This window comes from Suillus plorans (assembly GCF_016647745.1).
Source record: "Suillus plorans strain S12 chromosome Unknown HD556scaffold_27, whole genome shotgun sequence".
Lineage (NCBI taxonomy): Eukaryota > Fungi > Basidiomycota > Agaricomycetes > Boletales > Suillaceae > Suillus > Suillus plorans.
The window spans coordinates 141409-166649 of NW_024537411.1; the positions used below are offsets into that span (position 1 = coordinate 141409).

General features: G+C 48.1%; 13 protein-coding genes across 13 annotated transcripts; 10 read left to right on the forward strand and 3 right to left on the reverse strand.

Moving 5' to 3' along the window:
• Positions 1–85: 85 nt before the first annotated feature.
• On the forward strand, positions 86–1190 carry HD556DRAFT_1443083 (uncharacterized protein; the record flags this gene model as incomplete). The annotated part of the gene is made up of 2 exons (XM_041306557.1): positions 86–721; positions 828–1190. The coding sequence occupies 2 exons, from the start codon at positions 86–88 to the stop codon at positions 1188–1190; spliced, it is 999 nt and encodes a 332-aa protein (XP_041160351.1).
• A 721-nt stretch (positions 1191–1911) lies between these two features.
• On the reverse strand, positions 1912–3406 carry HD556DRAFT_1371099 (UbiA prenyltransferase family). Its single transcript, XM_041302938.1, has 9 exons — positions 3383–3406; positions 3228–3310; positions 2995–3147; positions 2842–2926; positions 2706–2794; positions 2558–2654; positions 2466–2502; positions 2167–2409; positions 1912–2110 (listed from the first exon to the last, which is right to left on the reverse strand). The coding sequence occupies exons 2-9, from the start codon at positions 3277–3279 to the stop codon at positions 2030–2032; spliced, it is 837 nt and encodes a 278-aa protein (XP_041160352.1). The 5' UTR covers positions 3280–3310; positions 3383–3406; the 3' UTR covers positions 1912–2029.
• Positions 3407–3548: 142 nt separating this feature from the next.
• Positions 3549–3743, forward strand: HD556DRAFT_1191078 (uncharacterized protein; the record flags this gene model as incomplete). The annotated part of the gene is made up of 1 exon (XM_041296175.1): positions 3549–3743. A coding segment is annotated over one exon (195 nt), but the record flags the coding sequence as incomplete, so codon positions are not given.
• Positions 3744–4118: 375 nt separating this feature from the next.
• HD556DRAFT_440412 (uncharacterized protein) lies at positions 4119–6877 on the forward strand. The gene is made up of 3 exons (XM_041310601.1): positions 4119–4507; positions 4557–6051; positions 6103–6877. The coding sequence occupies exons 1-3, from the start codon at positions 4198–4200 to the stop codon at positions 6617–6619; spliced, it is 2322 nt and encodes a 773-aa protein (XP_041160354.1). The 5' UTR covers positions 4119–4197; the 3' UTR covers positions 6620–6877.
• Positions 6878–7173: 296 nt separating this feature from the next.
• On the reverse strand, positions 7174–7811 carry HD556DRAFT_1237106 (ankyrin repeat-containing domain protein; the record flags this gene model as incomplete). Its single annotated transcript, XM_041297877.1, has 2 exons — positions 7174–7562; positions 7631–7811. The coding sequence occupies 2 exons, from the start codon at positions 7809–7811 to the stop codon at positions 7174–7176; spliced, it is 570 nt and encodes a 189-aa protein (XP_041160355.1).
• A 309-nt stretch (positions 7812–8120) lies between these two features.
• HD556DRAFT_440570 (uncharacterized protein) lies at positions 8121–10833 on the forward strand. The gene is made up of 14 exons (XM_041310602.1): positions 8121–8221; positions 8313–8451; positions 8508–8563; positions 8618–8663; positions 8714–8813; positions 8870–8963; positions 9015–9031; positions 9085–9236; positions 9289–9390; positions 9444–9503; positions 9557–9651; positions 9713–9723; positions 9781–9839; positions 9895–10833. Exons 2-14 carry the CDS (start codon positions 8398–8400, stop codon positions 10381–10383), a joined length of 1335 nt encoding a protein of 444 aa, XP_041160356.1. The 5' UTR covers positions 8121–8221; positions 8313–8397; the 3' UTR covers positions 10384–10833.
• HD556DRAFT_1432050 (uncharacterized protein) lies at positions 10683–11477 on the forward strand (the record flags this gene model as incomplete). The annotated part of the gene is made up of 5 exons (XM_041305082.1): positions 10683–10697; positions 10806–10807; positions 11012–11225; positions 11280–11347; positions 11399–11477. 5 exons carry the CDS (start codon positions 10683–10685, stop codon positions 11475–11477), a joined length of 378 nt encoding a protein of 125 aa, XP_041160357.1.
• A 1529-nt stretch (positions 11478–13006) lies between these two features.
• On the forward strand, positions 13007–15058 carry HD556DRAFT_1371147 (glycoside hydrolase family 16 protein). Its single transcript, XM_041302939.1, has 14 exons — positions 13007–13172; positions 13224–13388; positions 13445–13477; positions 13531–13540; positions 13592–13630; positions 13689–13758; positions 13809–13842; positions 13901–13932; positions 13979–14063; positions 14125–14239; positions 14294–14384; positions 14436–14674; positions 14755–14984; positions 15036–15058. Exons 1-12 carry the CDS (start codon positions 13018–13020, stop codon positions 14618–14620), a joined length of 1014 nt encoding a protein of 337 aa, XP_041160358.1. The 5' UTR covers positions 13007–13017; the 3' UTR covers positions 14621–14674; positions 14755–14984; positions 15036–15058.
• Positions 15059–15595: 537 nt separating this feature from the next.
• HD556DRAFT_1371165 (uncharacterized protein) lies at positions 15596–19086 on the forward strand. The gene is made up of 5 exons (XM_041302940.1): positions 15596–15969; positions 16021–16095; positions 16341–16860; positions 16913–18587; positions 18649–19086. Exons 1-5 carry the CDS (start codon positions 15773–15775, stop codon positions 18825–18827), a joined length of 2646 nt encoding a protein of 881 aa, XP_041160359.1. The 5' UTR covers positions 15596–15772; the 3' UTR covers positions 18828–19086.
• Positions 19087–19912: 826 nt separating this feature from the next.
• Positions 19913–20679, forward strand: HD556DRAFT_1371171 (uncharacterized protein). The gene is made up of 2 exons (XM_041302941.1): positions 19913–20198; positions 20250–20679. The coding sequence occupies exons 1-2, from the start codon at positions 20044–20046 to the stop codon at positions 20263–20265; spliced, it is 171 nt and encodes a 56-aa protein (XP_041160360.1). The 5' UTR covers positions 19913–20043; the 3' UTR covers positions 20266–20679.
• HD556DRAFT_1371172 (Longin-like domain-containing protein) lies at positions 20680–21533 on the reverse strand. The gene is made up of 4 exons (XM_041302942.1): positions 21492–21533; positions 21245–21425; positions 20953–21178; positions 20680–20896 (listed from the first exon to the last, which is right to left on the reverse strand). The coding sequence occupies exons 2-4, from the start codon at positions 21423–21425 to the stop codon at positions 20746–20748; spliced, it is 558 nt and encodes a 185-aa protein (XP_041160361.1). The 5' UTR covers positions 21492–21533; the 3' UTR covers positions 20680–20745.
• A 78-nt stretch (positions 21534–21611) lies between these two features.
• On the forward strand, positions 21612–22180 carry HD556DRAFT_440763 (GTP cyclohydrolase 1 type 2/Nif3). The gene is made up of 3 exons (XM_041310603.1): positions 21612–21806; positions 21875–22020; positions 22078–22180. Exons 1-3 carry the CDS (start codon positions 21662–21664, stop codon positions 22129–22131), a joined length of 345 nt encoding a protein of 114 aa, XP_041160362.1. The 5' UTR covers positions 21612–21661; the 3' UTR covers positions 22132–22180.
• Positions 22181–24386: 2206 nt separating this feature from the next.
• HD556DRAFT_1205569 (uncharacterized protein) lies at positions 24387–24650 on the forward strand (the record flags this gene model as incomplete). Its single annotated transcript, XM_041296464.1, has 1 exon — positions 24387–24650. A coding segment is annotated over one exon (264 nt), but the record flags the coding sequence as incomplete, so codon positions are not given.
• Between the last annotated feature and the right edge of the window lie 591 nt (positions 24651–25241).

The window sequence follows — 25241 nt, forward strand, 5'->3', positions numbered from 1 at the left end:
AAATCTTAGCTTACATCAAATATTTCCAGGACTTATATCCGCTTACCGTATAAACGTATAAACGGGTCACACACGTTACAACCCCATGGACGCACAACGTTTCGACCCCCTGCGGCATACAAACATGATCAGTATTTCCTTTGGTTTCATCACCCTGCGTTTCCTAACATTATTCCTTGTTATTCTTCAGAGACTTGCCTCACTTTTCAAAACCCGCACTTCAGATTCGACGCCGATGAGGCCGGGCCCTTGCGTCAAGAGCGAGAAAACGAGCGCGAGTGATGTACGGCTGGACCACAAGATTGTAGTTGATCCTGTTGAGGGAAAAGATCCTGATTTGAAGGGATCATGCCCATCCCCTAAGGACACATGCACTACACGCGTCACTACGCCTGTCGACGTACATGACTCCATCGACAAGGTTGCCACACATACCATCACCCGCTCTGAGCCCAATCCCCATGGTGGCGCTCCTATACTATCTGTCACAGAGATAGTGTTCAGGCGCCCTCCGTCTCGCACAAACACCTCCTCTCCTTCTCCTTCTCAATCTTCCCCATCTGTGTCACCACGATCCATCCCTCCTCCAGGCTTCAATGACTCCGTCGACAAGGTTGCCACAGGCACCATCATCCATTTTGATCCCCACAGGGGCATTGTCGCGCTCATTTCCCACAAACACCTCCTCTCCCTCTCAATCCTCTTCGCCATCTGCGTCATCGTGATCCACCCCTCCTCCTGCCAATGAGTCCGTTGACGTGCTTACCACACGTACCGTCATCTGCCCTGATCCCCGTGGTGGCGCTCCTACAGTATCTCGCACACAGATGGTGTTCAGAGGGGTGTTGTCGCGCTCTCCGTCTTGCACACAGATGGTGTTCACAGGGATGGTGTTGTGCCTTCCGGCTTGCACAAACACCTCCTCTCCCTCTCGATCTTCTTCGCCATCTGCATCATCGCAATCCACCCCTCCTCCAGGCTTCATAAGGCAGGTGTTCCGAGCGCTCAACCGTTTCAATACATCCTCAGCTTGTGATAGCGACGTGGATGATCTGAAAGTGCACAGGAGGAAGAGGCACACGTTGCTGGCGATTGTTAAGGAGAGAAGGGAGAAACACAAAGATGATCAGGTGTTCAAGGATATCGCAGGGAATGACTTTCCTGCTGCTGGTGTGAGGGACAGCACTTGAGTTTGGGTCCTTGCATGGCGTGGGTTAGATCCTTGTGAATAGTTTTTGCTGCAGCGCTGGACGCCCTATTGTATATATTCCATATTACGCTAATTATTCACTATATCTGCCAGGGAACTGTTCGTATACTTTATTTTATAGCAACTTGGTTGCTACTCATCTAGTATCTACTTGTTCACTATGCAAGTGAGTGTTTACTGGCAGGAGGGAGTTACAACTGCAAAGATCGGTTTCCTGCCCAGTTTTAAGTGGGCAATATAACATGAGGCTGAATTTCCGATGTTCGAAAAAGACATACACAATTATAAGATTTCTAGAGCCCTGAAGGCGTGATGTCCATCATGCTGTGCACACTGCAGGTCGGCAGAGGATGATGCGAGGGCTCACCGGCAGTCCAACAGGCTGTAACTTATCCACAAGGGGCTCAGCAGTTGGCCAAAAAGTATTTTGACTGAACGTCGCTCAGTGACATGAACGGACTCGGTTCCTACTCCTGAAGAGGAAGCAAATGCGATACTCCAGGCCGCCTGGCTTGATCTCTGTACTTCCTCTTTCCCTACTGCCACGCAGGGGTGATTATCACACTAATTTGCGATGTCTGCATTATCAATCATCTATTAGTTTGTACATCAAAAAACATAAACAGTACTCCAGGATAAAAACATGAACTTGAAAGCGAAAGACTGTAGTAAGTACGTCGATTCATCTATTGGTTTGTAGGTTAGACAACAAGAGCGACACTCCAGGATAACAACAGGCAAGTGCAAGGTTGTGGTAAGTACATTAACAAGATGGTTGAAGGCGTCACCTCGAATCCAGCCTGAGATGAAAGTACATGCTCAAATGGCCAGGGACACAAGATTACAGTAATGGTCCACGACCAATCCTGCGCACACCAACGCTGCGCCGTGGCGACATGCCTGCAGTACAACAATAGGATATCAGAATCAGCTCATAGTTATACACTTCAACATACCGAAAATGTCTTCGAGCTGTCTTGGGGATCATTATGATCAAATGACCATATGTGCCACAGACAGAGGAGGAAGGGCGCAATGACACTCATCACGTAGAACGGTAGGTGCTGGCCATTCAAGTACCCAGCCCACAGAAGACACGCAAAGAATATCGCATCAAATACGCTCAATGCAGGACGAATGCCATCGCCCAGACGGACTGCCATGGACTTGACTCCAGCCTTTTCGTCGTCCTTCTTGTCCTGATATAACGTAATTAACACCGACATTTCAAAGTAGAACCAAGTGGGCTAGTCACCTGACACGCGTAGATAGTGTCGTAAATACACGTCCAGCTAGGGAGGCACCGTCAGCCCCTCGGAGAAACAAACACCTTTCTGGCACACTTACCAGCATGACGCGACTCCGACATTCAGTATCATGCCCCAATCAAACTCACCCGTAATTGCCACCCATGTGAATGGGATGGCCCAGCTAACAGCAAAACCTGAGAACTAAATAAGACGGTGCACAATTTTTAATTGCAAGAAAGCCATACCAAGGTACAAAGACGGCCAATACATCCAGCGCTTCATTAGCGGATACGTTCCACCACAAGCTGGGAGTCCAACAAGACCGAGTAACAGACTAAACGAGCCTGTCAGAGAAGTCTACTTTCTGGATAATCTACTCACGCTGTAGGGCCAGCAGTTGAGAACATGTAAAAAATGGGAGCAACGAGCACGATCAGAAGAGCTGAGGCCTCTGGAATAGTGACAGCTTCCGAGGCGATCGGTCGGTTTTTTGAACGTAGGCGATTAGCGACAATTAGAATGGAATCGACATACCAACTTTGCGATCGAACTCGCGGTCAAGCATGTCATCTATGACGCAGCCTGCACTATGTACCAGCGTGCCTAACAACGCATAGAACAAAGTGTTCGTGACAACTTCATTCGTGGGTAATGCTACATGGTATGATGCCGCCAGCAAGCCCCACGCTAAGTACAATAAAATCAGCCGATGAGTAGTGTCCCCCATGCATCTTTCGACTCACCGAAGGGCTAGAACATGAAGTCACACCCCAAGTGAAGCCTGGTGAGCTCGAGCAATGATCTTGCCTTGGGGGGCATTTGTAACGAGTGTGTAAGGGGGAGAGAACTGGAGTTGAGGACCACATCAACCAGCCGTACTCATTTTATACGCCTACGTGAGCAATGGAACAGCTTACAGCTGTTTTCAGAAATATACGGAATCGTAGCGGTGATGAGTGACCTACTATCACTCCGGAATTGTTCGGCTCCCACAGTAAGTAGTGTAGGGGGCAAAACTGCTTGGGGTCAGTTTTGCCGGTTGCAACCGGCAGAACTGGAAAAACTGCAGGCCTACAATTCAGTCAGTAGCTCCGTTTGCTGGTGGCCAAGCGGACGGCCTTTCTTTGTGGCAAAACCTTCCAATCAACTCCGAGATCCACCCTCTCAAGGCCTTTGCTGTTACGATTCTCTCAATTGTAGGGCATGCAGGTGAAGTAGAACGCACATTTTCTGATCTCGGCACAACACAATCTGCACGACGGTGTAATCTTCAGTTGAAACATTCGAGACATTCGACAAAATTCGTGCAAACCTTCGACACCACAGCGCCATAAAAGCCACAGAGGCTGGGAAGTCCACTCGCCGTCGACATGCTCACATGCACACTCGTGAAGAGGTTGGCATTGCTGTCCAGCCAAAAGCCATGTCTCGTACGATATTACTAGGACTCACTGGCACTGCTGCCGCGCCCAACACGTCCTCTAAATTCGGCCTCTCAAAGTCATGTCCAAGAGGCGTATAGTTGATGAGTTCGACGAGTATTACTGCTAGGTCAATTATCTTGTGTATGATTAGAGTAGTTGTCGGAAATGACGTTAAATGTATGTTTCGGTGTGGTATGATGCGGTAAGTCACGGTGGTGCGGCAAGTTGCGAAAATACCTACGGAGTGTATACCTTAGGTCTCTGCGCATTAGGCCTTCAATATTTCTTTCTATCGTTTGTTGCGTTCAGTTCTATGACTTTCTTCTTGCGATATTCGTTATTAGCCCTTCTCAAACTATTCCAATGGTCACCCTTGCTGGCGACCCTGGATCCCTTCAGTTCTGTTAGGAGCATCGACGGAGACTCTACGGTCCTCGAGAGACACAACTTCCTGTGGCCAAATCCTCCGGCAAACTATCTTCCCGCCGGATTCGCCTCGAGCAATAGAAGCAGTCGTGTCTCTGCTCATGACCACCATTCTCCTCCGTCATCCTCCACTCTCACATATGCACTCTTGATTTCCCAGCACAAACACTACTTGTCAAATTTCGTGGATTCTCTAGGTCAGGCCATACTCCAGACTGTGGTTACCTCTGCTGACATTTAGATTAGTTTTGCTTTACTCTAACCAGTTGATTTATTTTAACAGTGGTTTTTGCAGCATCCTGGTCTTGGTTGCCCTCAACCTTGGTCTCATATGTCTGTGTTCTGTCACTTGCCTCCAGTTTAAAAACAAAATTCGTCTACTGGACCTCCCATCATGGGGTAGCCTTGAAACCATTTTCGACAGTGATAGCGAATCTCTAAGTGCAGCTGTTTCACTCGAGCTATCCGGGACCGAGAGCGTATGCATCACTCCCGACCAAGAAGCGTTCAACAGCGATTCAGGTTTGCTTGCTACACAACAAGACATCTTGCGAGCTCCCGACATACATGCCTTACATGAGGATCTGGACAGTCCCAAAGTTATTGGCGCAGCCCTACACCTATATAACAGTCTATGTGTATTGCCACGTGAAACAGCTAACGAACATCGCGATACCGAACGCACACCGAGTCAAGAGTCTGTGTCCTGCAATGATCCGGCGTCCCTGGACGTCTCACCTGCACTCAAATCGTCGAGCTCCCCAGGTTTCGAACTGGTCATCCACAATGCTAGGCCTGAGGACCCACGCCAACCCTTATGTCCGGTGCATCTCGTCCGCAACTTCCCGCCACTGGCTGAGGCTGTATCTCGCGAAAAACCAAGAACGCACGATGTGCGTTGGCCAGCTCGCAAGCGTGATGATGCAACTCACGATGGCGACCTTCAAATGACTATACCTGCAAGGCCCAACCATGACGGGCATCTTTCCGTCTTGAGTAGCCAAACTTCTTTTTCATCGATGGTTCCCAAAAAGCGAAGTTGGTCTCACACGGCTGGGATCGGTGCCGATCTCGAGGAAGATAGTGATTCAAGCTGCGAGGAAGGGTCTTTCTGCAGCGAGTCTCCAAGGGATCAATTGGCTCTCGGATTATCTTCACAACAATCCATTAACAAGAACGAGAATCACGTTACTTCCCGTCCTTCACCATCAACTTCCAGATGCGATAATGTATTAGAGTGCGATTCTCTTTGTGATTCGGAACACACAGCTACGCCATTCGATATACATCGCCGGAGTGCCAGCACGCCGGTCCCTTGTAGCAGAGGCAGTCAACATTCATCAAATGGACTTGTCGGTACCAAGGTTAAACCGGACTACAGTCTGTCAACTGGGTCAGAACGTAAATCCGACGGTCCAGATTCGTTCTGGGAGACAGCTGTGCAAGAAAGACTGAGAGTCACCGCCGCTTTTACGACTTTAAAGCCGCTCAAACCAAAGAGTGCCAGGACTATACCTCACCTGTCTCAAACCACCGCCACTGATGGTGACCAGCCCGACAGGAACCTTTCCAGTGGGTCCGCATCTCGTCCTGCTTCCTGGTCTGTAGTTACGCGAAAGACGCCGTGTGCCCACACCTCACTACAACAGCCCAATTCCTGTGAGACGCAAGTTCAGCCCCTTGACGATAATCTCGTAACAAAGCCGGGGACGCCGGCGTTGGCCTCCAATCAAGCTGACAGGTATGTCAACCTGAACGGATAATACACGTTCTCTGATGAACGTCGATGCAGCTTCCCCGGATTGACCCTACGCTCAGGCGCCTATGCAAAGTATGTTCCTCCGCAACGACGTGTGGCCGGCGAGCTCGTCTACACTGTCTCACAGCAGACAAAGCCCATGCCACGTCGTTCGGAGCGCGTGAGATCTGGATTTTCGTCGCCTATGCTGGAAACAAGGTCTCGTTCGTCTACCTTGTCTCCTTGGAGTCCGTTTGCACCACGCGAATTTCTCTCTCCCACTTCGGAAGCAGTCGCGTGGAAGCGTGGCGCGCTTTTCTTGGCCAATCCTCCACCAAACGAATTTGCACATATTGATGAATCTGGAAACGAGAAGTCGTGGTATGCAAAATCAAATTGTAGAACGGCAAACCCAGACGACTGGTTGTCACGTAATGTTACGGAGAAGCATGCTGCGGGAAAATGGACGGTGAAAGATGGTGAAGAGGGACGTCAACTACACACTCACACCTCTCCGCAGCAGCATTGTCATGGCCTGTGGAAGAACGGTCACCGTCGATGTGAAACGTGATGAAGATGGAGTTTTACCCCTTGAATGTTACGTGAATTTCGATGTGTTTTCTTTCCCAGTTTCCCCCATGTATTTGATTTGTGCAGTAACCACATGGTAATTTTGATAGTTGTGGACTCGTGCTGTGTCATAGGTGACATCTGGCTACGCGACCCTGGGCGTTTCCATTCTACATCATGCAATGTCCTACGTTTATCGCGCGAAGATTCAAGAAGGTGTAACGTATTAGGATCGAACGCCTAAACTTCATGTTGTGCTGCTCAGATTATCAGATGAGTTTGATGTAAGTCCAATTCCATGGTACTGTTCTACGGAGAATTCAACCCGGCCATCACTATGTTATCGTTCACGCGACCTATAGAATTGAAATGGCTGTAGAACCAAGTACTCGTCCAAAAGTGAAATGCTCAGGCTCGTTGCCAGACTTGGCAGAGCGCTTCTGTGTTTCATATGCACCCGACTGGATTAAGATCCTGATGTGATGGCTGCGTGATATTATAAGACAGTACTCGCACATGGCATGGATATACCAAACCTACTTGGATTCAAAACAATCAGGTAGTTGCGCCACCGCTTATCGTCATCTTTGCCACCTGACCATCCGCATCTTGGATCTCTACTTCTACATCCTGTGCAGCCTCCATGGCCATGGAGCTATCTTGTTCGTTATCATTGACGTCATGTTGGCTTGTTTCGTCGAGTTTCATCTCCTGCACAAGCCACCTTGCGCCCTCATCCCATCCAATCATTTCAGCTTCCCCCAAGGGTGATCGTCCTGCGGTATTTTTTATATCAATCAGATCTGCCCCAGTAAAGTGAACCAGCTTCTGCGCTACTTCGAGATGCTGGTTCAGCGCTGCCCAGTGCAAGGCAGTGGAGCCGGCGCTATTTTGTGCAGACAGGACGGAAGGGGAGACAAGAGGAAGAAGATAATCCAGCACGTCTACGAGATACCTTACGCGAATCAGTTCTCGTGGTATGGAGATGTGATACGATGAGATCGCGTCTCACCTATGTGTCCATTCCCGCATGTCATGTGTAGCACAGTGTTTCCGTTGTCGTCTCGGACGCCGGAGAGGGCGTCTGAGCCGAATTTTGTTACGAAACCTTGTACGTCGTCGAGATCATCGTATCGACATGAGAGGAGAAGGTTTTCCTTGTCATCGTCTGTGGGCAGCGGCCATGTAGCCATTGTACATGAAAGATTTAGAAAATGATATGAATCAGATTCATTCATCAACCAATCATATTTACCGAGATCCGACGGCCCGGCAGTTCACCACTTTTACTACCGGGCCTTTGGTGATTTTTTTTCACAAGTTAAGCGACTTGTACACCCCGGCCGCGATCGCGGTTGCAGCGGCGGTGCTGCCACATGCTGGGTTACTGAATAGCACAGCACTCCGATAAGCTCCGCATTGGTTCGTTTTTGTTGAATCAGCTCGACTGTATGATGACGGTCGTAATTGAACCTGTGCTGATCGCAAACAAATACTAGCCACTCCCGGACCCGTTACAGGTACCACAAACTTGGTACCTGTAATCACTTGCCACTTAGATCATCGTCCCCGTGGTCAGCAGGAACATGCCATATATTAATATGTATGTACCATGCCTCCTAAACATACTCGCTTCTGTTTCGCGATCCTTTCTCTTCCAGGTGTGAGCGAGACTTTACTGACGCACTATATAGGTCTCCATCATTGTTTCGCGCAACTCTCATACTCAGGCTGGCCTCCTCCTCTTTCCACTTATTCTCCCTTGCTCGCCTTTGAATCATGGCCCACTTGAGTCCAGCCGTCAATCTTATATGGGCAGCGCTTACAATTATGGTCTGTCCAGTGTTCGATTGTTCAATGGAAGAAATGCTGACATCCATTCGGTTCAGTTCGAATCCTTTTTAGTTTATCATCTCTGGTGCTTTGATTGTTTCAAATGTCTGAAGTTGGTGGATTGTTGCACACACAATTTATGATTGCCCTAAGTACATCTGTACAGGTGGAATCATGGACCGCGTTCTGGTACATTCAAGCGGGTCATGACGGTGCGTTACGCTTCCTTCTTTTCCATTTTATCACTCACATAGTCTCACAGTATTCTTATTTAACCAGTCTTCCGTTGATCGCAATCTACGCTATGGGTTTCTCCATTATCAAATACAGTTATGGTTTCACTGTTATTCCCGGGATGGGTAGTGAGTGAATCCAATTGGTGACCTTGACATCTCCCGCTAATGCCAAATTTTCAAAGTCATGCCCACTCCGTATGAGCTTTGGCGCGACAGTGCACAAATCGCAATCCTCCCCCTGTACCTGTGTTTTTCAGTTGGTTGGGCATTAGAGATGTGAGTCTACCCAACCGATCCTCACCGACACCGACTCACGTTTCGACTAAGGGTAACACACCTAGAAGGTTCATCTTTCACGCCTTGATATTTGAGTTGAGACTCAATTTTCTTCCTGTAGAGCTGTGCTTTTGGCTTTTCCTGATTCGCTCTAGCTCTGCGAAACAAGATTGGTTCCGCAGCCTATATTTCAAAATATGGGCGACAGGATCTATAGTCGCAGTCATTTATATGCCCCTTGTAACGGTTTTCACGCGGCAGGACCCCTACAAGGTCTGTTATTTACATGTTTGAATATCAAACAAAAATTGTAAGCTTTTACTAGTGCGAGGCTTACACATTCTTGGCTGGGAGTCTCGGAAGCTTTTCTTTGACAATATGGTTTCTTCCGATTTTGTGGACATTCCCCACATTCCTCGAGAGCCTGGTTAGTTCATTTCGATCGGCAGGAATATGATCTGGTCTGACCATTCTCTTCAGAAACAAGCCGATGTTGATATCAACACAATGGTTAGACTTACAAAGTTTCACGAGCTCAACGTAAGCTTTGCGCAGTTGTGATATCATTACTCGACTCATGTGGTACATGGAAGTGTATCCGGGTCTTTTTTCGCTTTCTCTTCACGGTTCCGTTGTTGATATTGGGTATCGATGGTGTCAGACCGCATCAGCACATCAACGATAACATGTGCGTGTGTTGTGTGCCTGCCTCCGAAATATGCTAACGTCATGCTAAATTTATCGTCTAGGTTTGCCACTGGTATGCAACTCTACTGTGCCCGGCAGGCTTGAGTTATTAACACATCTTTCTGATTAGACCTATTGGGGATGATTGCGAGCATAGGTTGTACCGTGTCCTCTGGGATTACTCTTATCGTGCGTCATTTATAACTGCTAGTGGTGTAATTTGATTCGAAGCAGTGAACCTCAGATATTCTTCCCGCGCTCAATCAAGGGGGAAATGGCAAATATGGAGGCGGTTCGCGAGCTCCGCCGATTCCCCCAATCAAATACATCCGGAAAAGATTCTATGAATGTGCAGCGTGGAGATCAACATGTGTCCACATATAAATTGCCCCCCTATGAGGCAGTAGCTCTCGGCCACTCGATACAGAAATTCTCAATCGAAGACATATCGGACGAGGAAAATACAAAATATGGGCCGTACGAGATGTCACCGTCACTATCCCTGCAACCAAATCGCAGAACAAAGGATGGGAATGTGCAAATGGGGACTGCCCTCACTCTCACTGACACTGCTCTGTCCAAACATAATACAGTTATGCGGAAGTCGAATATAAATCATCTTGTGTATAACTGGCGATCACCACTTGGTAAGGACTCTCAATATTTCTGTTGTTGTGGATGGGCGCTGATGGAGGAAGCAGAAGTTGAAGAACCACCGCTTTGGTACCGGTGATATCAAATGATTTGGCAGAAAAAATACACCAACGGGATCGACGTTTTATTCACCACTGTGGACTACTTTGCTAACTCTGACTCGAAGCACAACAGTCAGCTACTTATGCATATGTGTTGCCTCATCATTCATTTTACTTCACTAAACTTGTCTCAATCAAACTCATGCTAGAACTGGACTAACAATATTTAAAAACAGTAAGTACATGCTGATAATATTAATAATGGGTTTGCGCAACACCGTAAGTCTTTTCGCAAATTCGCATGGCGTCAAAATCAAGCATAAGATGAGATTATACAATGTCCCCATTGATGGTGCGTGTTATTATAACGTTGAAAATACATAGAGATAAATGAAGGAACAACTATTGATCAAGGTCTGAAAATCTGACTACGGGTGCACCATCATGTTGTCTTGTTCAGAGGTATGATACTGATAGCGTGGGAAAAGTGCAAGGTTGTGTCGGGAATCGGGCTTTCGAGTTGAAGTTCATTAGGAATTTTGAATTCTAGCCTGAGGCCGAGTACTATCGGATAATCGTAGTGACTTCTGCTTGTTCATCGTGATGTGGTCGGTAGCGTATCGTCTTCCATCCATCTCGATGCGGCATTCATTCTCTCAATTCCAGCAAACATATATTCAATGCTCAAGTTTCGATACGGGCTCCATGCTGCAAGCGATGGTTTGATTGCGCAGAATGTCATGCAGAGGCGGAAGATCATATGTTAGGGAAAACAACTGAGATGGTGTTCGTGTGCAAGAAGTGCAAGAAGGCCTTCAGGAAGGATATGTCAAACTACGAGGAGAGCGATGAGTTTTGCCCGCACTGCGACAATCACTATGTAAGTGGCATCGATCGCATCCTTGTGAATAAGATCTCATCACACTACTAATAGGTCATTGATGCTAAAACGCCACAGGCAGTGATTGGAGTCGAGGGCGAGGATGCGCGAGTTGACGCACGGTGAGGTCTTTCTCGGCGAAATATGGCTCATGTCTTGATTCCTCTGCACAGGATGCTCAAAGATGATCGTGTTCAGCAAGATCCGACGCGATCCATTTTTTCAAGGGATTTTTCGGATAGAGTGGGATGATATCTTCTCTCGACACCCTTGCGTTCTCTGCTTTCCACTTGTGTTGCATGCTATCACTATAGATCGATCACTTGTTCAGTGCTACTGCACTTGATACTCGGCCTTCTTGTACGAGGCACCCATTCCACAATGCGAGTCGTGTCGGTGAGATGTGTAACTTGAAGCCCACGGACCCTTGGAATCCCGCTCAACTGTAACACTTTCAATCATATCTAATGCGGAGCGACGTTCAACAGATCAAATTGTCTGCATCTCACATACAAAAACACTGATACCATCAATTAGTGCGAGTATATCCAAGATGGAATTGTAGTCCACCCGCGTGTGCCGATTTGAGCCATGTTGGAACGGACACGGACTACAGGGTAAACCCAAGGCTAAACCTCTATAGCGGGAGGTTACCGCGAGAACCGATTACTACAGCACAACGCAGGACTACTACTGACTACGAGCTAGGAACCTTGGCGCTCTCGAGCATCTGCGTCAAACCACCCTACTACAATGACCAGTTCTCAGCATGGACTGTTCGTGATGAAGAGATTATTGTAGTCATCCCTTCATCTATCTCTCGTCGGTGCCTACTACTATATTGCAGCGGGGAGGTTTGGCGCGGGCCTCCGTGTCAGAGTCCTGTCGTACTGACTAGAGTCGTGGTTGATACTGATAGTACATCAGTAGATGCACATTATTCGTCCATCTTCAGCCTTGGGGTGGGGTTGCCCTGCGGTCTCCGGAAGCGCTCGTGTGAGTCTGGCCCCGGTTCAAAGTTCAATGAATATTGAAGATATTAATGACCTACCGATGTTCATGCTGGCAGGTGTTTTCGACACACTCAAGGCCTGCCAGCACATAATGACACCACGGTGTACTCGCATGACCGGCTCGCATCAGTTGTTTTACCGTCTCAGCTCACAGTATGTTTTGATCTGCTGTGACAACGCTAACCTGCTAGCAGCTATATGCAAATCTTATATTGCATCAGAGACTACTGGCAGTTGCCGTGCTTCTTGACCCAGGCTAGCCTGGCCCATCAGTACCAGTCACTGGTGGAATCAACCAGTTTTCTTATGTGAACTTCCAGTAGGTGGTGCCTTACTAACGTAGTCAGCCAATAGAAATGTGTTATTCGTTCGCTGTGCTTTCCATTTCCCGGCGTATGTAACTATACCGTTGTCCAGTTCTTACACAAGGTACGCGTTTGAACAGCTAGCCATTGAATACAAAGTTTCTAGGATATGTGCATCCATTCGCACAACGCGTCATTCGATCCGGTCCGACCTCGTGCAGGAGCGTGTGGCAGGTCATCTTAATATCCTTTGCTCGCTATTTGGCTAGTCCTGCCGTTCGTCCAATCGGATCGGAAACGAGTTACGTTAGTAGCTCAATCTCGGAGTCCCTCTCGGAGATGACACGTCTTCGTTGCTCGCGGGACTAATACTTAATATTTTTCTGCTCGTCGCGGGCGTCGGGAGTCGGGTGGATTTATTAAATACCGAGTGAAACAGGTCCGTCCTCTCGCCAAGTTCCCTAGTTGTACACCATGAAGATCAGCAGCAGCAGGACTCTCGTTCTTGCCTCGCTTGTGGGATCTGCTCTGGCAGGCAGGATCTACACCCTGGACGAGTGCGTTCGTGGTGAAGGCTTCTACGACTCCTTCAATTTCGAGAACATCACTGACCCCACCCACGGGCGTGTGTACGTCCGCCCCCCATGCACGCAATTTGTTCATTTTTAATGGAATCCCAGGACGTATGTCAACCGAACAACGGCGGAGAGACTCAACTTGACCTATGCCACGGATGACACCTTTATCTTGCGCGCAGATGACACTACGGTTTTGGGTGTAAATGACACAGGCCGGAATTCGGTTAGGATTCGGTCTAATCGTCAGTACCACGAGCATGTTGTTGTGTAATTGATTCCTTGTAAATGCCTTATGTACTGACTGATGCCGTTGTCGATAATAGCTTTGACATACAGCACATGCCCGAAGGATGCGGGTGAGCTTCTTTAATTTGCTCAAGGATTCTGTCGCTTACACATCTTAAAATAGAACATGGCCCGTAAGTAGGCGGTTCCGATGAAGTAAGTTTATCATTACTAACAGATAGTAGGCTATCTGGGAAACAAAAGAGATTGGTTGGCCTGCCGGTGTTTGTTCTTTTTCCTTTTGGGATAACTCTACCATCCTGACGTACATCCCTTCGCCAGGGTGAAATCGATATCCTCGAGGGTGCAAACAATGTGGTGCCTAATCAGTCGACGCTTCACACTGGCCACAGTTCGTTCACCATAACACTTGTAACTGCTATGAGGTTAAACTTGACGCAGATTGCTCCATGCCAAATACCACTCTCCAGTCAGGGTATGTTTTGATCCGTTGCTGCATTGAACCTCGTCCGGCTAAAATGCTAATTGTTTAGAACCTTTGCCACAACCGACTGCGATGCCTCAGGTGATGCCACCATAGCTGATTCCATCATTGTGCTAAAATACAATAGTCGCTTACAATGTTGGGTGTGGTGTGAAGTACGCTCAAGATAACAGCAGTTTTGGTCCAGGATTCAACAGCATCGGCGGAGGATGGTGCGTTACGGGTCTAGAAACTTACTTTCAGCATTCTCGCGGCTTACAGGTTCCTCCGCAGGTATGCTATGGAACGTACACTTCACTATATCAAGGTTTGGTTCTGGGAGAGACACGACCCATTTGTTCCCTGGGACGTTAGTAGCGGTGCATGGATCATCGATACTGACAGCTGGGTGATACTTTTCACATCTCTTTTGAATTATGCTTACATATGATTTGACTGCCAGGGCACTCCTGCCGCCAACTTCCCTAACAACACCGAGTGTGACATCCAGTCTCACTTTAAAAACCAAAACATTATCATTAATCTGACGTTCTGTGAGTCTTGTATTGTTTTGTAGTGGTCCGTCGTGCTCATGCCCCGCGCAGGCGGCGATTGGGCAGGTAACCCGGCTCTCTACAATGCTTCTGGATGTCCTTTAGACTGTGTGACTTACGTCAACAGTAAGTGCCCCTGTGCAAATGTCCAGTATAATTGTAAACCCTCCACAGACAACCCTACTGCATTCACAAACGCCTACTTCGAGATCTCGTCCATGAACGTCTACAAATAGATGTCGCAGGATAGGCGCCAAGTGTGTTGCTTTCATACTCCCGTTCGGTAATTTCTGGGAGGAAATCATCAGGCCAGTAGGTCAAAAATAATCATTGTCGGTCGTGCAGATTATATAGCACATATATTACATACCACCATTTGCTCCGAGATTCTGCGGATTGATAGGAGGAGCGTATTGCTCCCTGAAACCAATCCAGGTACGTGATGTTTGGTTGGTCTCAGGTGAGCAAAATCTGTGTGATGTGTCTTCCCAAGTGAACGGCGTTGTGATGCACCAATGCTGTATTGTGACACCAAAGTTATTCACTGGCAATCAAAGCCGTGTGTAGTCATTGTTTTAGATGAAAGAAGGTTGTGAAGATCTACAGACTGAGATATTATCAACAGCAGAACAACCAAATAACCGCACGCACGCTTTCTCTGAGAGAAGAAACACTCCTGGTTCTACCTGCTCCTGCATAGCTTTTGAGATACAAGCTAAGTTGCCAGTGAACGCCAAGAAGTAGTACTAGTAACCTGTTACCTGAGAGTTGCACATGTGATGTCACTAGTGGGAAGTTGACCCGAGGTCCAACAAAGAATGAATATGACATCGCGGCAGGGTCAGACCGGTCAAGCTCGACCTTCGTCCAGATGCTGTCTAGACTCTACACAGCAGAAATTGACAAGTCTAGACTAGATGCATAGTTACCAGCCACGCACCCGCTTCCGCCACCGCTGCCACTGTCTGAAGGAGAGTGTGAACATAACAGTCGGGAACCTGCCTATTCATTCTCCCATTCTTTGGTACATTTCCACTGAACGCAGCTTCAAAATTGTCTTCCGGCAGGCCTGCAACCTGTTTTTAAAGCGCAACGAGGCCTTTGCTTCATCCTAGAGTGTTGGAAACATTTTTCTTCACATTATTCCAGAAGCCGGAGTGTACTGCTATAGCTATGAGCGCTATAGCCACGATTTGAATTATCAAATTCGCGTGGCAGTACATGCACCGAATGGCACTGCCACTGGCCATTGCTGAGGCGTGTATACGCACTTTCAAGAATAACCCAACGGACGACGACCCAGTTCGCTTTGAAACGACGACATTCTGTACTTCAAGTTTAGTTGCTGTACCTCGCCTGATTGTCAATTTCGCCATAAATCACGAATTATGTCTGCCAGGAGGCAGTCATCGACAACATCTCTAGCCAAATATGCACGGACCACATCGCCCGATACCAACATTCGCTCTTTGGATTTCTGCAATTCTTTCTGGGGTGTTGGAGATGGAGGCGTAGATGTATTGTTTGCTCGAATGCGTGGAGCAGCAAGAACAATGGAGGAGTTGAGAAACTTTTGGAAGGAGAGGTAAGTTGGCTTTCGTATGTTTTTCTCATTAACCTTTACACATGTCTGCAGATCTGCGATCGAGGAAGATTATGCAAAACGGCTCGCGAAGTTGGCCAAAATGTCAATCGGCAAGGATGAAATAGGGTGAGCTACTCAAGTTCTTTGAACCCTGACCTTCCCCTGCGGGCCGCTCTGGTCGGGCGGGCGGGATGGCACAGTTGTGGTTCTGAAAGTTGCAGAACTACACGTTGCTCCACAAAGCACTTAGGGATATGTATTTCCCGTCTCATTACTCGGGTCGAATACACAGCGTTCAGCTGTGTGGTGGCGCAACTTTGCATCTAACGTGTGGCCTATGCCTGGGTTTCATTACTGATCGCAACTCGCAGGGAACTACGAAACTCCGTGGATACGTTGCGTTTGGAAACCGATAAGCAAGCCGGTTTTCACCTGCAGCTTTCGCAGCAAATACGGAATGACCTTGAAGGTCAGGCCGCGGCTTTCTCCGCAAGGCAGCAACACCACAAGAAGACGTATCAAGTCGCTATCGAGAAGGAGTACAAAGTGAAGCAAACACGCGAACAGCATGCAAGCAAAGCTCGGGAGAAATATGAGTCTGATTGCCTTCGTATCAACTCCTACACTGCTCAGTCGACGCTGGTCCAGGGCAAAGATCTCGAGAAGATTCACTTGAAGCTCGAACGTGCCCAGCAAACAGTGCAAGTGAACGAAAATGATTACGCTCAGTTTACTCGGGTGTTGCAAGAGACTATGCAGAAATGGGAGCAGGATTGGAAGGCATTCTGCGACACATGTCAAGATCTCGAGGAAGAGCGGATGGAGTTTATGAAGGATAATATGTGGGCCTATGCCAATTCTGTATCAACAGTATGTGTCTCGGATGATGAGGTAAGTCTTTCACTACCATTGGCTGTCACTGTTTAGCAATCGCTCTGTGTAGTCTTGCGAGAAAATGCGGCTCGCCCTGGAACAAATGGAACCGGAGAAGGAGATGGAGAATTTTGTTCGCGATTATGCAACGGGAAATGCGATACCCGAACCACCGGCGTTCGTCAACTACACCAGTTCCGATGCAGTGCCCTCATCTTCTACTCGCATTGCTACTCGTCCTGCAACCTATCCTCGAACTTCCCAGAGGGCATCGGCAGGGCGTAGCGCACCGCCTCCGGAGCCTGAAGACTACGACGATACAAACCATGCAGGTGTAGGGGCAATTGGTGCAGGAAGTCGTAGCTCTCCTGCTGAATCTACTCTCGCGAGAAGTCAGACCCAAAAATCTCAAAGTGGACGCTCTCAAACGAACGGTGTCAACGGACATGTATCCCCTCTCCATGATGTTCAATCTCAGCCGTCCCAGGCACAGAGGCGTGATAGTACAGCCTCTGCTCTTCGGCCTATGCAAGAGCCCCGTGGGGATTCAGTTGGCCCCACAGTCTCTAACACGCAGTTAGTTATCGGAGGGCAGACTTGGAATGTTGATCCGAACAAGGACCCGCAACAGCAGAGAGGCCAACCTCGGACTTCTCCTGTTGGAGAGCAAAATGACCCATTAGTCAGGCAAATGGCTGAGCTGAGCACTGCCGCTCAGAACTTGGCTAGACGTCCTACCGTTCGCAGGGACACACTCTCAGGACAAGATCCTCGCAAAGCTACCACTGAATCTCTTGTTACCCCCTCTTCGGTCTACTCCGGCAATCGCGATTTCCGCAATTCAGCTGAAGTCGTGGTTGGGTCATACCCTCTGGCACCATCGCGTTCGAACTCTCCAAATCCTCCTAAACCCGTTCTTGCAGCCCCGCCACCCTCACTTCCACCACCCTCCTCGAATCTCCCAGTCGAGCAAGTCCTCAATAACTATGGCCGTGTATTCCCAGGAGAACAACGGTCTCGTAGCAGGGCCAATAGCTTCGTTGGCCCGCCACCTCCTGTCAACAACCACCAAACCCAGGATCCAAATGGGGTACGCCCGACTAGTAGGGGGGGTTATCCTGGTGTTGGTACTCAAAATTTAGGTCCTCAGCCTCCGGCGGGGTCACTTGTTCGTCAGCCGTCAATCGCTCAAAGACCAGTGACACCGAACAACCCAGTTGGCATTGCTCTTGGCCCAGATGGTCGTGTCGTTGTGGATCATATGGCACATCAACCCCCGCGCCAATCACCTTACGTCCAAGCACAACCACCCAGCACTCAATCATACCCAGGGTATCATAATAATGATAGTCGGCAGCCGCAGCCGCAGCCTCGCGCTGATTATGGTACTGTGGCGACTTATGCTGCCCCTGCTCCACAACCACAATCTTACAACAACTATAATCACCCGCCTCAACGTCCTCAATATGATTCTCAGCCTGTTGTTCCTTACCAGCCTCCACCACCACCATCGCAGCCTTACAACAACTACGGTCCGCCTGCACGGAATCCGTCAATTGCGGCTCACCCAAGCCAGGGTACCATCAATCACCAACACCCTCAGCAACCATACTATGGTCATAACACGAATAACTACCGTGCGCCAAGTCCTGTCATGGCACGCACACCTTCTCCACAGCTTCCACGTCATCCACCACCTCCCACAGGTGCCTATACTGATGATGGCCGCCCCATCCTGTTTTACGGTACGTTTTGTGGCTTGAAGATGTACATCTGTGCGTTCATAACATAACTCGTACTCCACAGTGAAAGCACTGTATGATTACGCAGCAACCATTGACGAAGAATTTGATTTCCAAGCGGGCGATATAATCGCTGTAACTGATACCCCAGAGGACGGGTGGTGGAGTGGGGAGTTGCTTGACGAGATTAGACGACAGGCTGGTAGGCACGTGTTCCCAAGCAATTTCGTGTGTTTGTTCTAGTCATATACCTCTCACTCGCTTTCAGTGCGCTCTGCATTTACATCATTCTTTTGGCTTACTTCACATACCTGCTATGTTTCCTTACTGATTTCAAACCCGTAACGAGTCCCTTGACGCTTGTGAGGTTCTTTGTTGGTACACAATCTTTTGTTCGACCTTATCTACCGGTGGAAATATTCACTGATCCGTGGACATTAGCATCAGGTCACCGATAAGTTCGTGTGAGTGGCAGCATTAATGTATCTGATAATCTTCCCCAGCTTCTCCGCCCTACTCTTGTTATTTGAAGTCTGAACATTGTTTAGGAACGCGATATTGCGCCCTGAATATCATTCCCATGACGCTGCACCCTGTGACATCGATGGGCGGCATTGAAGTCCGCTTCCTGCACTATATACATAGGTACAGCTGCTAACCCCTAGTAGCGGTCTATTCGCTATTCGCTGGGAAATGTGATATGGTAAACCCACGTGACTCATGAAAGGCAGACTGTAGGGGGATAGTATTTCACACTAGGTTGTCTTCTGTTCTCATTTTCTCAGGGAAAATCTCGATGGAATGCATTATCGACGATACGACACGTGTAGTTGCGTTACATTAACGTTCATTTTGCGATAGCTGTGCAGACTCGTGCGTGTTTCAGTCCGTATCCAAACTAGTGTGTTCATCAAGTCTCGTATCCTTTCGAGGCTAATACTGTAACATTTCCAAAGGAGGCGACCAAGGGGCAACAATGAGTTGTCCTTTGTCTCATAATCATTTACACCAGCTGTTTCTGTCAAAGACTCAAAATGCAGGGTGCTTGGTATAGCAACCAAATCCGAATTCGAAGATAAACTCGAAGCTTGGCCAGCGCCTCGAACACGAATATCTTTCCGGTTATGACGCTTATTTCCCGGCCCTTGAAACACGGCCGTTAAAATTATGTATATCCGGGGAGATTGACATACTAATAAGGATCACCGCTCATGGCATCGGTTCCTCAAATATCCATCCGAGCAAGGATAACGTTTGTGGTCATCGCATTATGCTAACCCGAAGTCGGCTCCGGCAACATTTTGTAGTATTAAAGGCCCCATTCTTGGTGAGTTATATCTAGTAGCTTCTTAGCCTCACATTTTACCTCATCTCGGGGTTGTCGCAGCTCTTGTGGTTCATCGATATTCGAACGTTAACCCCTTGACGCTTTCGACAATCCTTACACAGACAAGCCATCATGCGTCCATATGCCATCTACGAGCACCCCGATTTCAGCCTCTCCGCTGAATCTGTATCAACGCTGCGAAAGATTGCAGCGGCTTTGACTGCCGTTGCTGCATCCAGTGCAGCCGTGTATGAATACATCGCCCACGCTGGTACCGGGCAGGGAAGGTTAGTCGCGCTTAAATCGATTTTTGGTTCTGTCGTTGAGTTCCTTCGCAGTTCCACACTTCTTTAGATCTGAGACGATTCAGACGGATGTCCAAGTGTTCCGTACTCACGGCACTGGCAAACACGACACATCGTTTTTTGTTCAATCGTCGGAAGGTCGATTTGTATGATTTAGAGCATAGAAGACTTCAATAGAAGCAGGGGACGAGCTTACCCTGGATCGGATCGGAGGGTAAAGCTGGATGTAAGACGAGCTAACGGTGTAGGGTTATATGCAGTTACTGCAGACGGTTCTCCATCTGGTATATGGGTCATTACTGAACCGCTATGTATCATCAGTTAGGTCATTTTTGTACTAGTGTCGGCCAATTGTTTTCCCATCATTCTTATGTGATACAATGTTTTTTAGTTTACTGCTATCATATCTAGATGTTGTAAAATTAGTATTTTGAAAGCGCTTTTTGTGCAATTTTCTCTCAAGCTTGGTCGGGCAAGGGTCCCTGTAAAATGCAAATGTTCTATGATGGACAGACTACAAATGACGGATCTACAGCTGTTGTATTCTCTGCTGGACCTTTTCCCTGACGGTCTGATACGCACTCAGAATCGTCTGCTCGTTGATTACAATCTCAGTTGTGTCGGCCTTTGGTCGACTGACTCTGGATGCAATTGTCGTCGAATCTGTTTCTACAATAATTCTGTTGAGATAGTGGTGTGAATATGCATTGGATCATTAATCAATGAAACGCTTTACCCATCATCGATTGTTTCATCCAGGCACAGAAGGACCATGTCGAGGTTCTCCAGCACAGCCCGCTTCTCAACCTGATTCCGCAACAACAAATGGACTGCGTCAGAGAACGCAGTGAGAGCAGAGTAAAGCATGATTTCGTTCTCTGTTGCACCGCCGATAATGTAGAAGATGAGGTCCAATGTATGTCGGAAGACTGCGAGACGACCGTCGTAGAGTATGATATCGGCTGAATACGTATGCATCGACGGACTGCCTGTGAGTAAATTTTCCTGTTACACGTGCGGCTACGCACCTCCAGGCTTTTTGGTTTTCTGCCATAGACCCTTCTCAAATGCCCGTTGGTCCTTCAACGCCAGAAGATCCTTGGACTCGCCCTGGGGATGACCTTTGGGTCGGTAGTACTTGGCGAGGACACGATGTCCTTCAGCGTCTAAGATGAGGAACGCATTTACGCTGTATAACGACAGATTCATCTTCAAAAGTGGGACACATTGAACGTTAGCCTTGCTCTTAGTAGATGCGACTTTGCGGTTACCAACCTTTATCGACGTGGCCAACAAATCGTCGATACTGACTACTTGTGAAAAGCATCCGAATATTGTACTATGTCAAAAAAGGAAATTATGAAATTGGCTTTTCAAGCTAAGACTAGTGCCTACCGTGTTTCATTTCATCTGTGACCTCCGAAAAGCCCTTGTTTCCAACTTTAATGATGTCACTCCGGTTTAAGCTTGTATTTTTTACCCCCAAAACTCACACCGCGGTGATCCTGAGCACGCTGTTCAAACAATGCCCTAATGTACTCGGTAAGATCGGTCAGTATGAGGAATGCGCATTCATCACTCCTGGAGTCGGTGAGTCTTACTGAGGCAGTGACTTTCAATTGATTACGTCTGGGCAATTTGTCTGAGGTCATCCATAGGACAGTTCAAGCCAGGGCCTGACGCTCGGCCTCTTACTGGAGAGCCTGGCAAGCTTGAATACGTGGATGAGGATAGGGTAGAAATTGTGGTCAATGATCAAGGGGACAAAGTACAACTCAAGCATGCGATAAGTCATTTGAAAGCGGCAAGATATATTTTTCGTAATATCGGATGTGAACGCCCTGACATGTGGCAACTTCAGGTTCATCCGTACGAAGAGGTTGCATATGATGTCTACAGACTTGAAGACGTTTAGGTCATGCAAACCCTTACTTGCCTTTGTTTCTCGGACGGCGGCTTGTTGTTATCTCAATTTGAAATACAGCCGAGCCAAATGGCCCAATGCGCTTGCACTTAGTGCCACTGGTCGGGTGAAGACGTCTTACTCCTCCACCGCCTCACACTTTGGTTATGCGAAATGAAAAACACGTCTTGGTCTACCAGTGACCCGTCCTGCATCGTGGTGCGGGATTCCGCTGAAATTGATGCACCTATTACCAAAACCGTTTCGCATGTATCCGAATATGTGTGCTTATAGCCACGGGCGCGACTCATATTCTAACTTCGGCCGCCTCGCAATATTTGATGTGCATTGCTGCAAACATGTTCACAACCCATCAGTCAAATGACGTGTTCAAAGGACACGTGCTTATCTGCAAGCGATACGTCGCATCGTCAATCAGATTACGTTTTTCTGTTTTACCTTTGTTTCAGAACATACTCACAATGGCAGAACTGATGTATCGTCGCAATACCAGTGGAACTACCACAACACTCAATATTGAGTGTGTTCGAACGTCCCTTATCGTCGCTGCAAATGCTGTGCATCGGAGTATTGGTTCACTGCGCTTGCCAGTCATTTAGGTGTGTTTTCGAGCGCTAATGTCAGTGTAGAAGGTTATAACACTGCCTAGTCGACACCTATCAGCCGCGTGGTTGGAGCGCTCGCCTTATGTCGTTGGCCTCGCCTATTCCATCAGCCTGATCCTGAATCGGTGCTGTTGAAGCATGCGGCTGGCCTTATGAGCCTTCACATACTCCCCGAGGGGTGTGTTCGAGGCACGATGCAAGATATAAACTGGAGTTCATCATGGGGTTCACACAGTTGTAGAACGAGTAGCTATATAGAAGCTTCATTTCCCTGCTTCTTCGCCTTCCTTTCTCAGAGCTCGGTGATGGATCTAGATTATTCCACATTTTCCATCAGGTGTGTTGATAGGAGTCACTGTCGGATATATATTTGACGTCGTTCTTTGGACTGTAGAGATGCCCTGGGTGCGCAGATGCAGCGTTCATCGACGACGACCAAGGTCGCTCCACGAAATCGCACTCTTGCGGAACAGGAAGCCTTTCCGCCACGCAATCAGGCGGATGCAGCGCGAAATCTAGATGACGTTGATGCCACGAGGTGATCATTCACAATAGCTGTCGTCATCATACAATGTATTGAAATTATGATGACTCGGCGCCGCAGTTTTCCAATACATCACTCCTTTGATACAAGTCCACAACACGCACATTACATTTCTCCGCTACCTTCATTTGGAAATATGCCTCAGAATTGCATCCCTGCCCACCCCGGCTTCGCGATCCACGACACGTCATCAGCTCATGTCTATCAGGAACACCGCTTTCAAGATCCGCCCATTGCATGTGTCATAAAGCATCAGCCCCTGCTATATGATTCGACATATCCTTCCTCAGAAATGCCCCTGGCACCTGGGGAGCAGTGTTCGTAAGTTGTCCGTTGCTAAATTTATTCCAGCTCTTACTAATACTCTATGAAGCAACGAGGACCAAGTCATCGAGACTGCCAGCTTCTCAAGGACCGCAGGTCAGGGCTACCAGTGTGACGCACTATCCCTGGATACTACCTTCGATCATTCCTACTTAAGCAACGACGATAACACCGAAATGACGCATCCTACATCGCCCCCCTTTTCTCTGGATGATCTTGACAGCACGCGTCCCCCTTGGATCTACCAGCATCCTCCTACCTATCCTTTTCCCGCAGTGCTTTTCCCTCTTACCGACTACTCTCCCGTATCTTATTCCCTCACCGCCCAAGAGACGGTCTATCACTCGTCTCAGTCAAATGCTCAAGAATTCGGGCAGCTTGACATGTTTCGTGAGACCGCTGGATTATCTCGGCCATCACATTACATCAAGGGGCCCACCGAGTTACCACCTCGCCCTTATTCAGCAGATCCCCCGCGTACCGGAGTTCTGGGGAAAAGATTGAGGAGAAGGTCCTCGGATTCTGACCTTGCAGATCGGGACACCACGATGACTGCACTGCCTCAGGCGTGCGATTCCCGCTCAGAATCTAGGATTAATCGTACAGTCGTAGCACCGCGTGGTGCCCAGCCACCTGTGTATCTCCGTGCACAGCACGTTAACGTCAGTGCCGTCGTGGAGCCATTTCGTCATCGACAATCAGTGCCAAAAAAGGTGGATTGCGATGACCACCTAGTTGACGAATCTGTCGTGCGGATCGGCGGACAGCCTCTACTGTACGTTTACGAATGTCAGTGGGACAAAAATCATTCCCCCTGTGGTATGCATATCGAAGGTGACCAGGCCAGCGTCACAGACCATCTCGCCAGGTTTCATGGCTTCACGGGCGGTGAAGGGGATACTACTTGTCTCTGGGATGGATGTACGTCAAAAAAGCGCACCGCTATGAAAGGTACGAGTATCGCTCGTCACCTCGTCACGCATATCGGCTACAAAATAAAATGTACCGCCTGCAACGTCGACTATGCGCGGGAAGATGCATGTAGGAGAAGTCACGCGAACGCGAGATCAGATTGCCAAAGGGTGCAAATAGCCCCTGTCCACGGTACCGGAGTTATTGCGCTGAAGGTTTCGACCTGTGAACCCCCCGCCAAGAAAAGACATGTCGCGGACGCACAGACCCAACATTCTATCTATCATCTACCATAATCTTCCTACCTAATCACTAATCACTTCTTAATATGCCTATCTTTTCTCATTCTCTCTTTAATTCCCACATGGATACCAGGGCCCGTATACCCCTCCTCTCAAACCTCTTGATAGAGCCCATCCCATAACTTATTGCTATCTATTGACATACATACTTGTGTTGTCCATTCATTTCCGGATGAACTAATTTGATTCTTCAGTTCAAGTTATATATATGTATCACACCCTCATTTACTATTAGTGTTATGCTTATGTAGTCGTCACTTATATTCTCGACAAAGTTCCAGTGCGTTTCCTTGATATCAATCCATACTTGATATACCTGATAGATGAATGGTGTCGTGGTTGGAATTTTCAACTATGCAAGGGTCAGACCGCACTGCCCAGTCAGCACACCCTACGGTACGACATTGTCCGAGT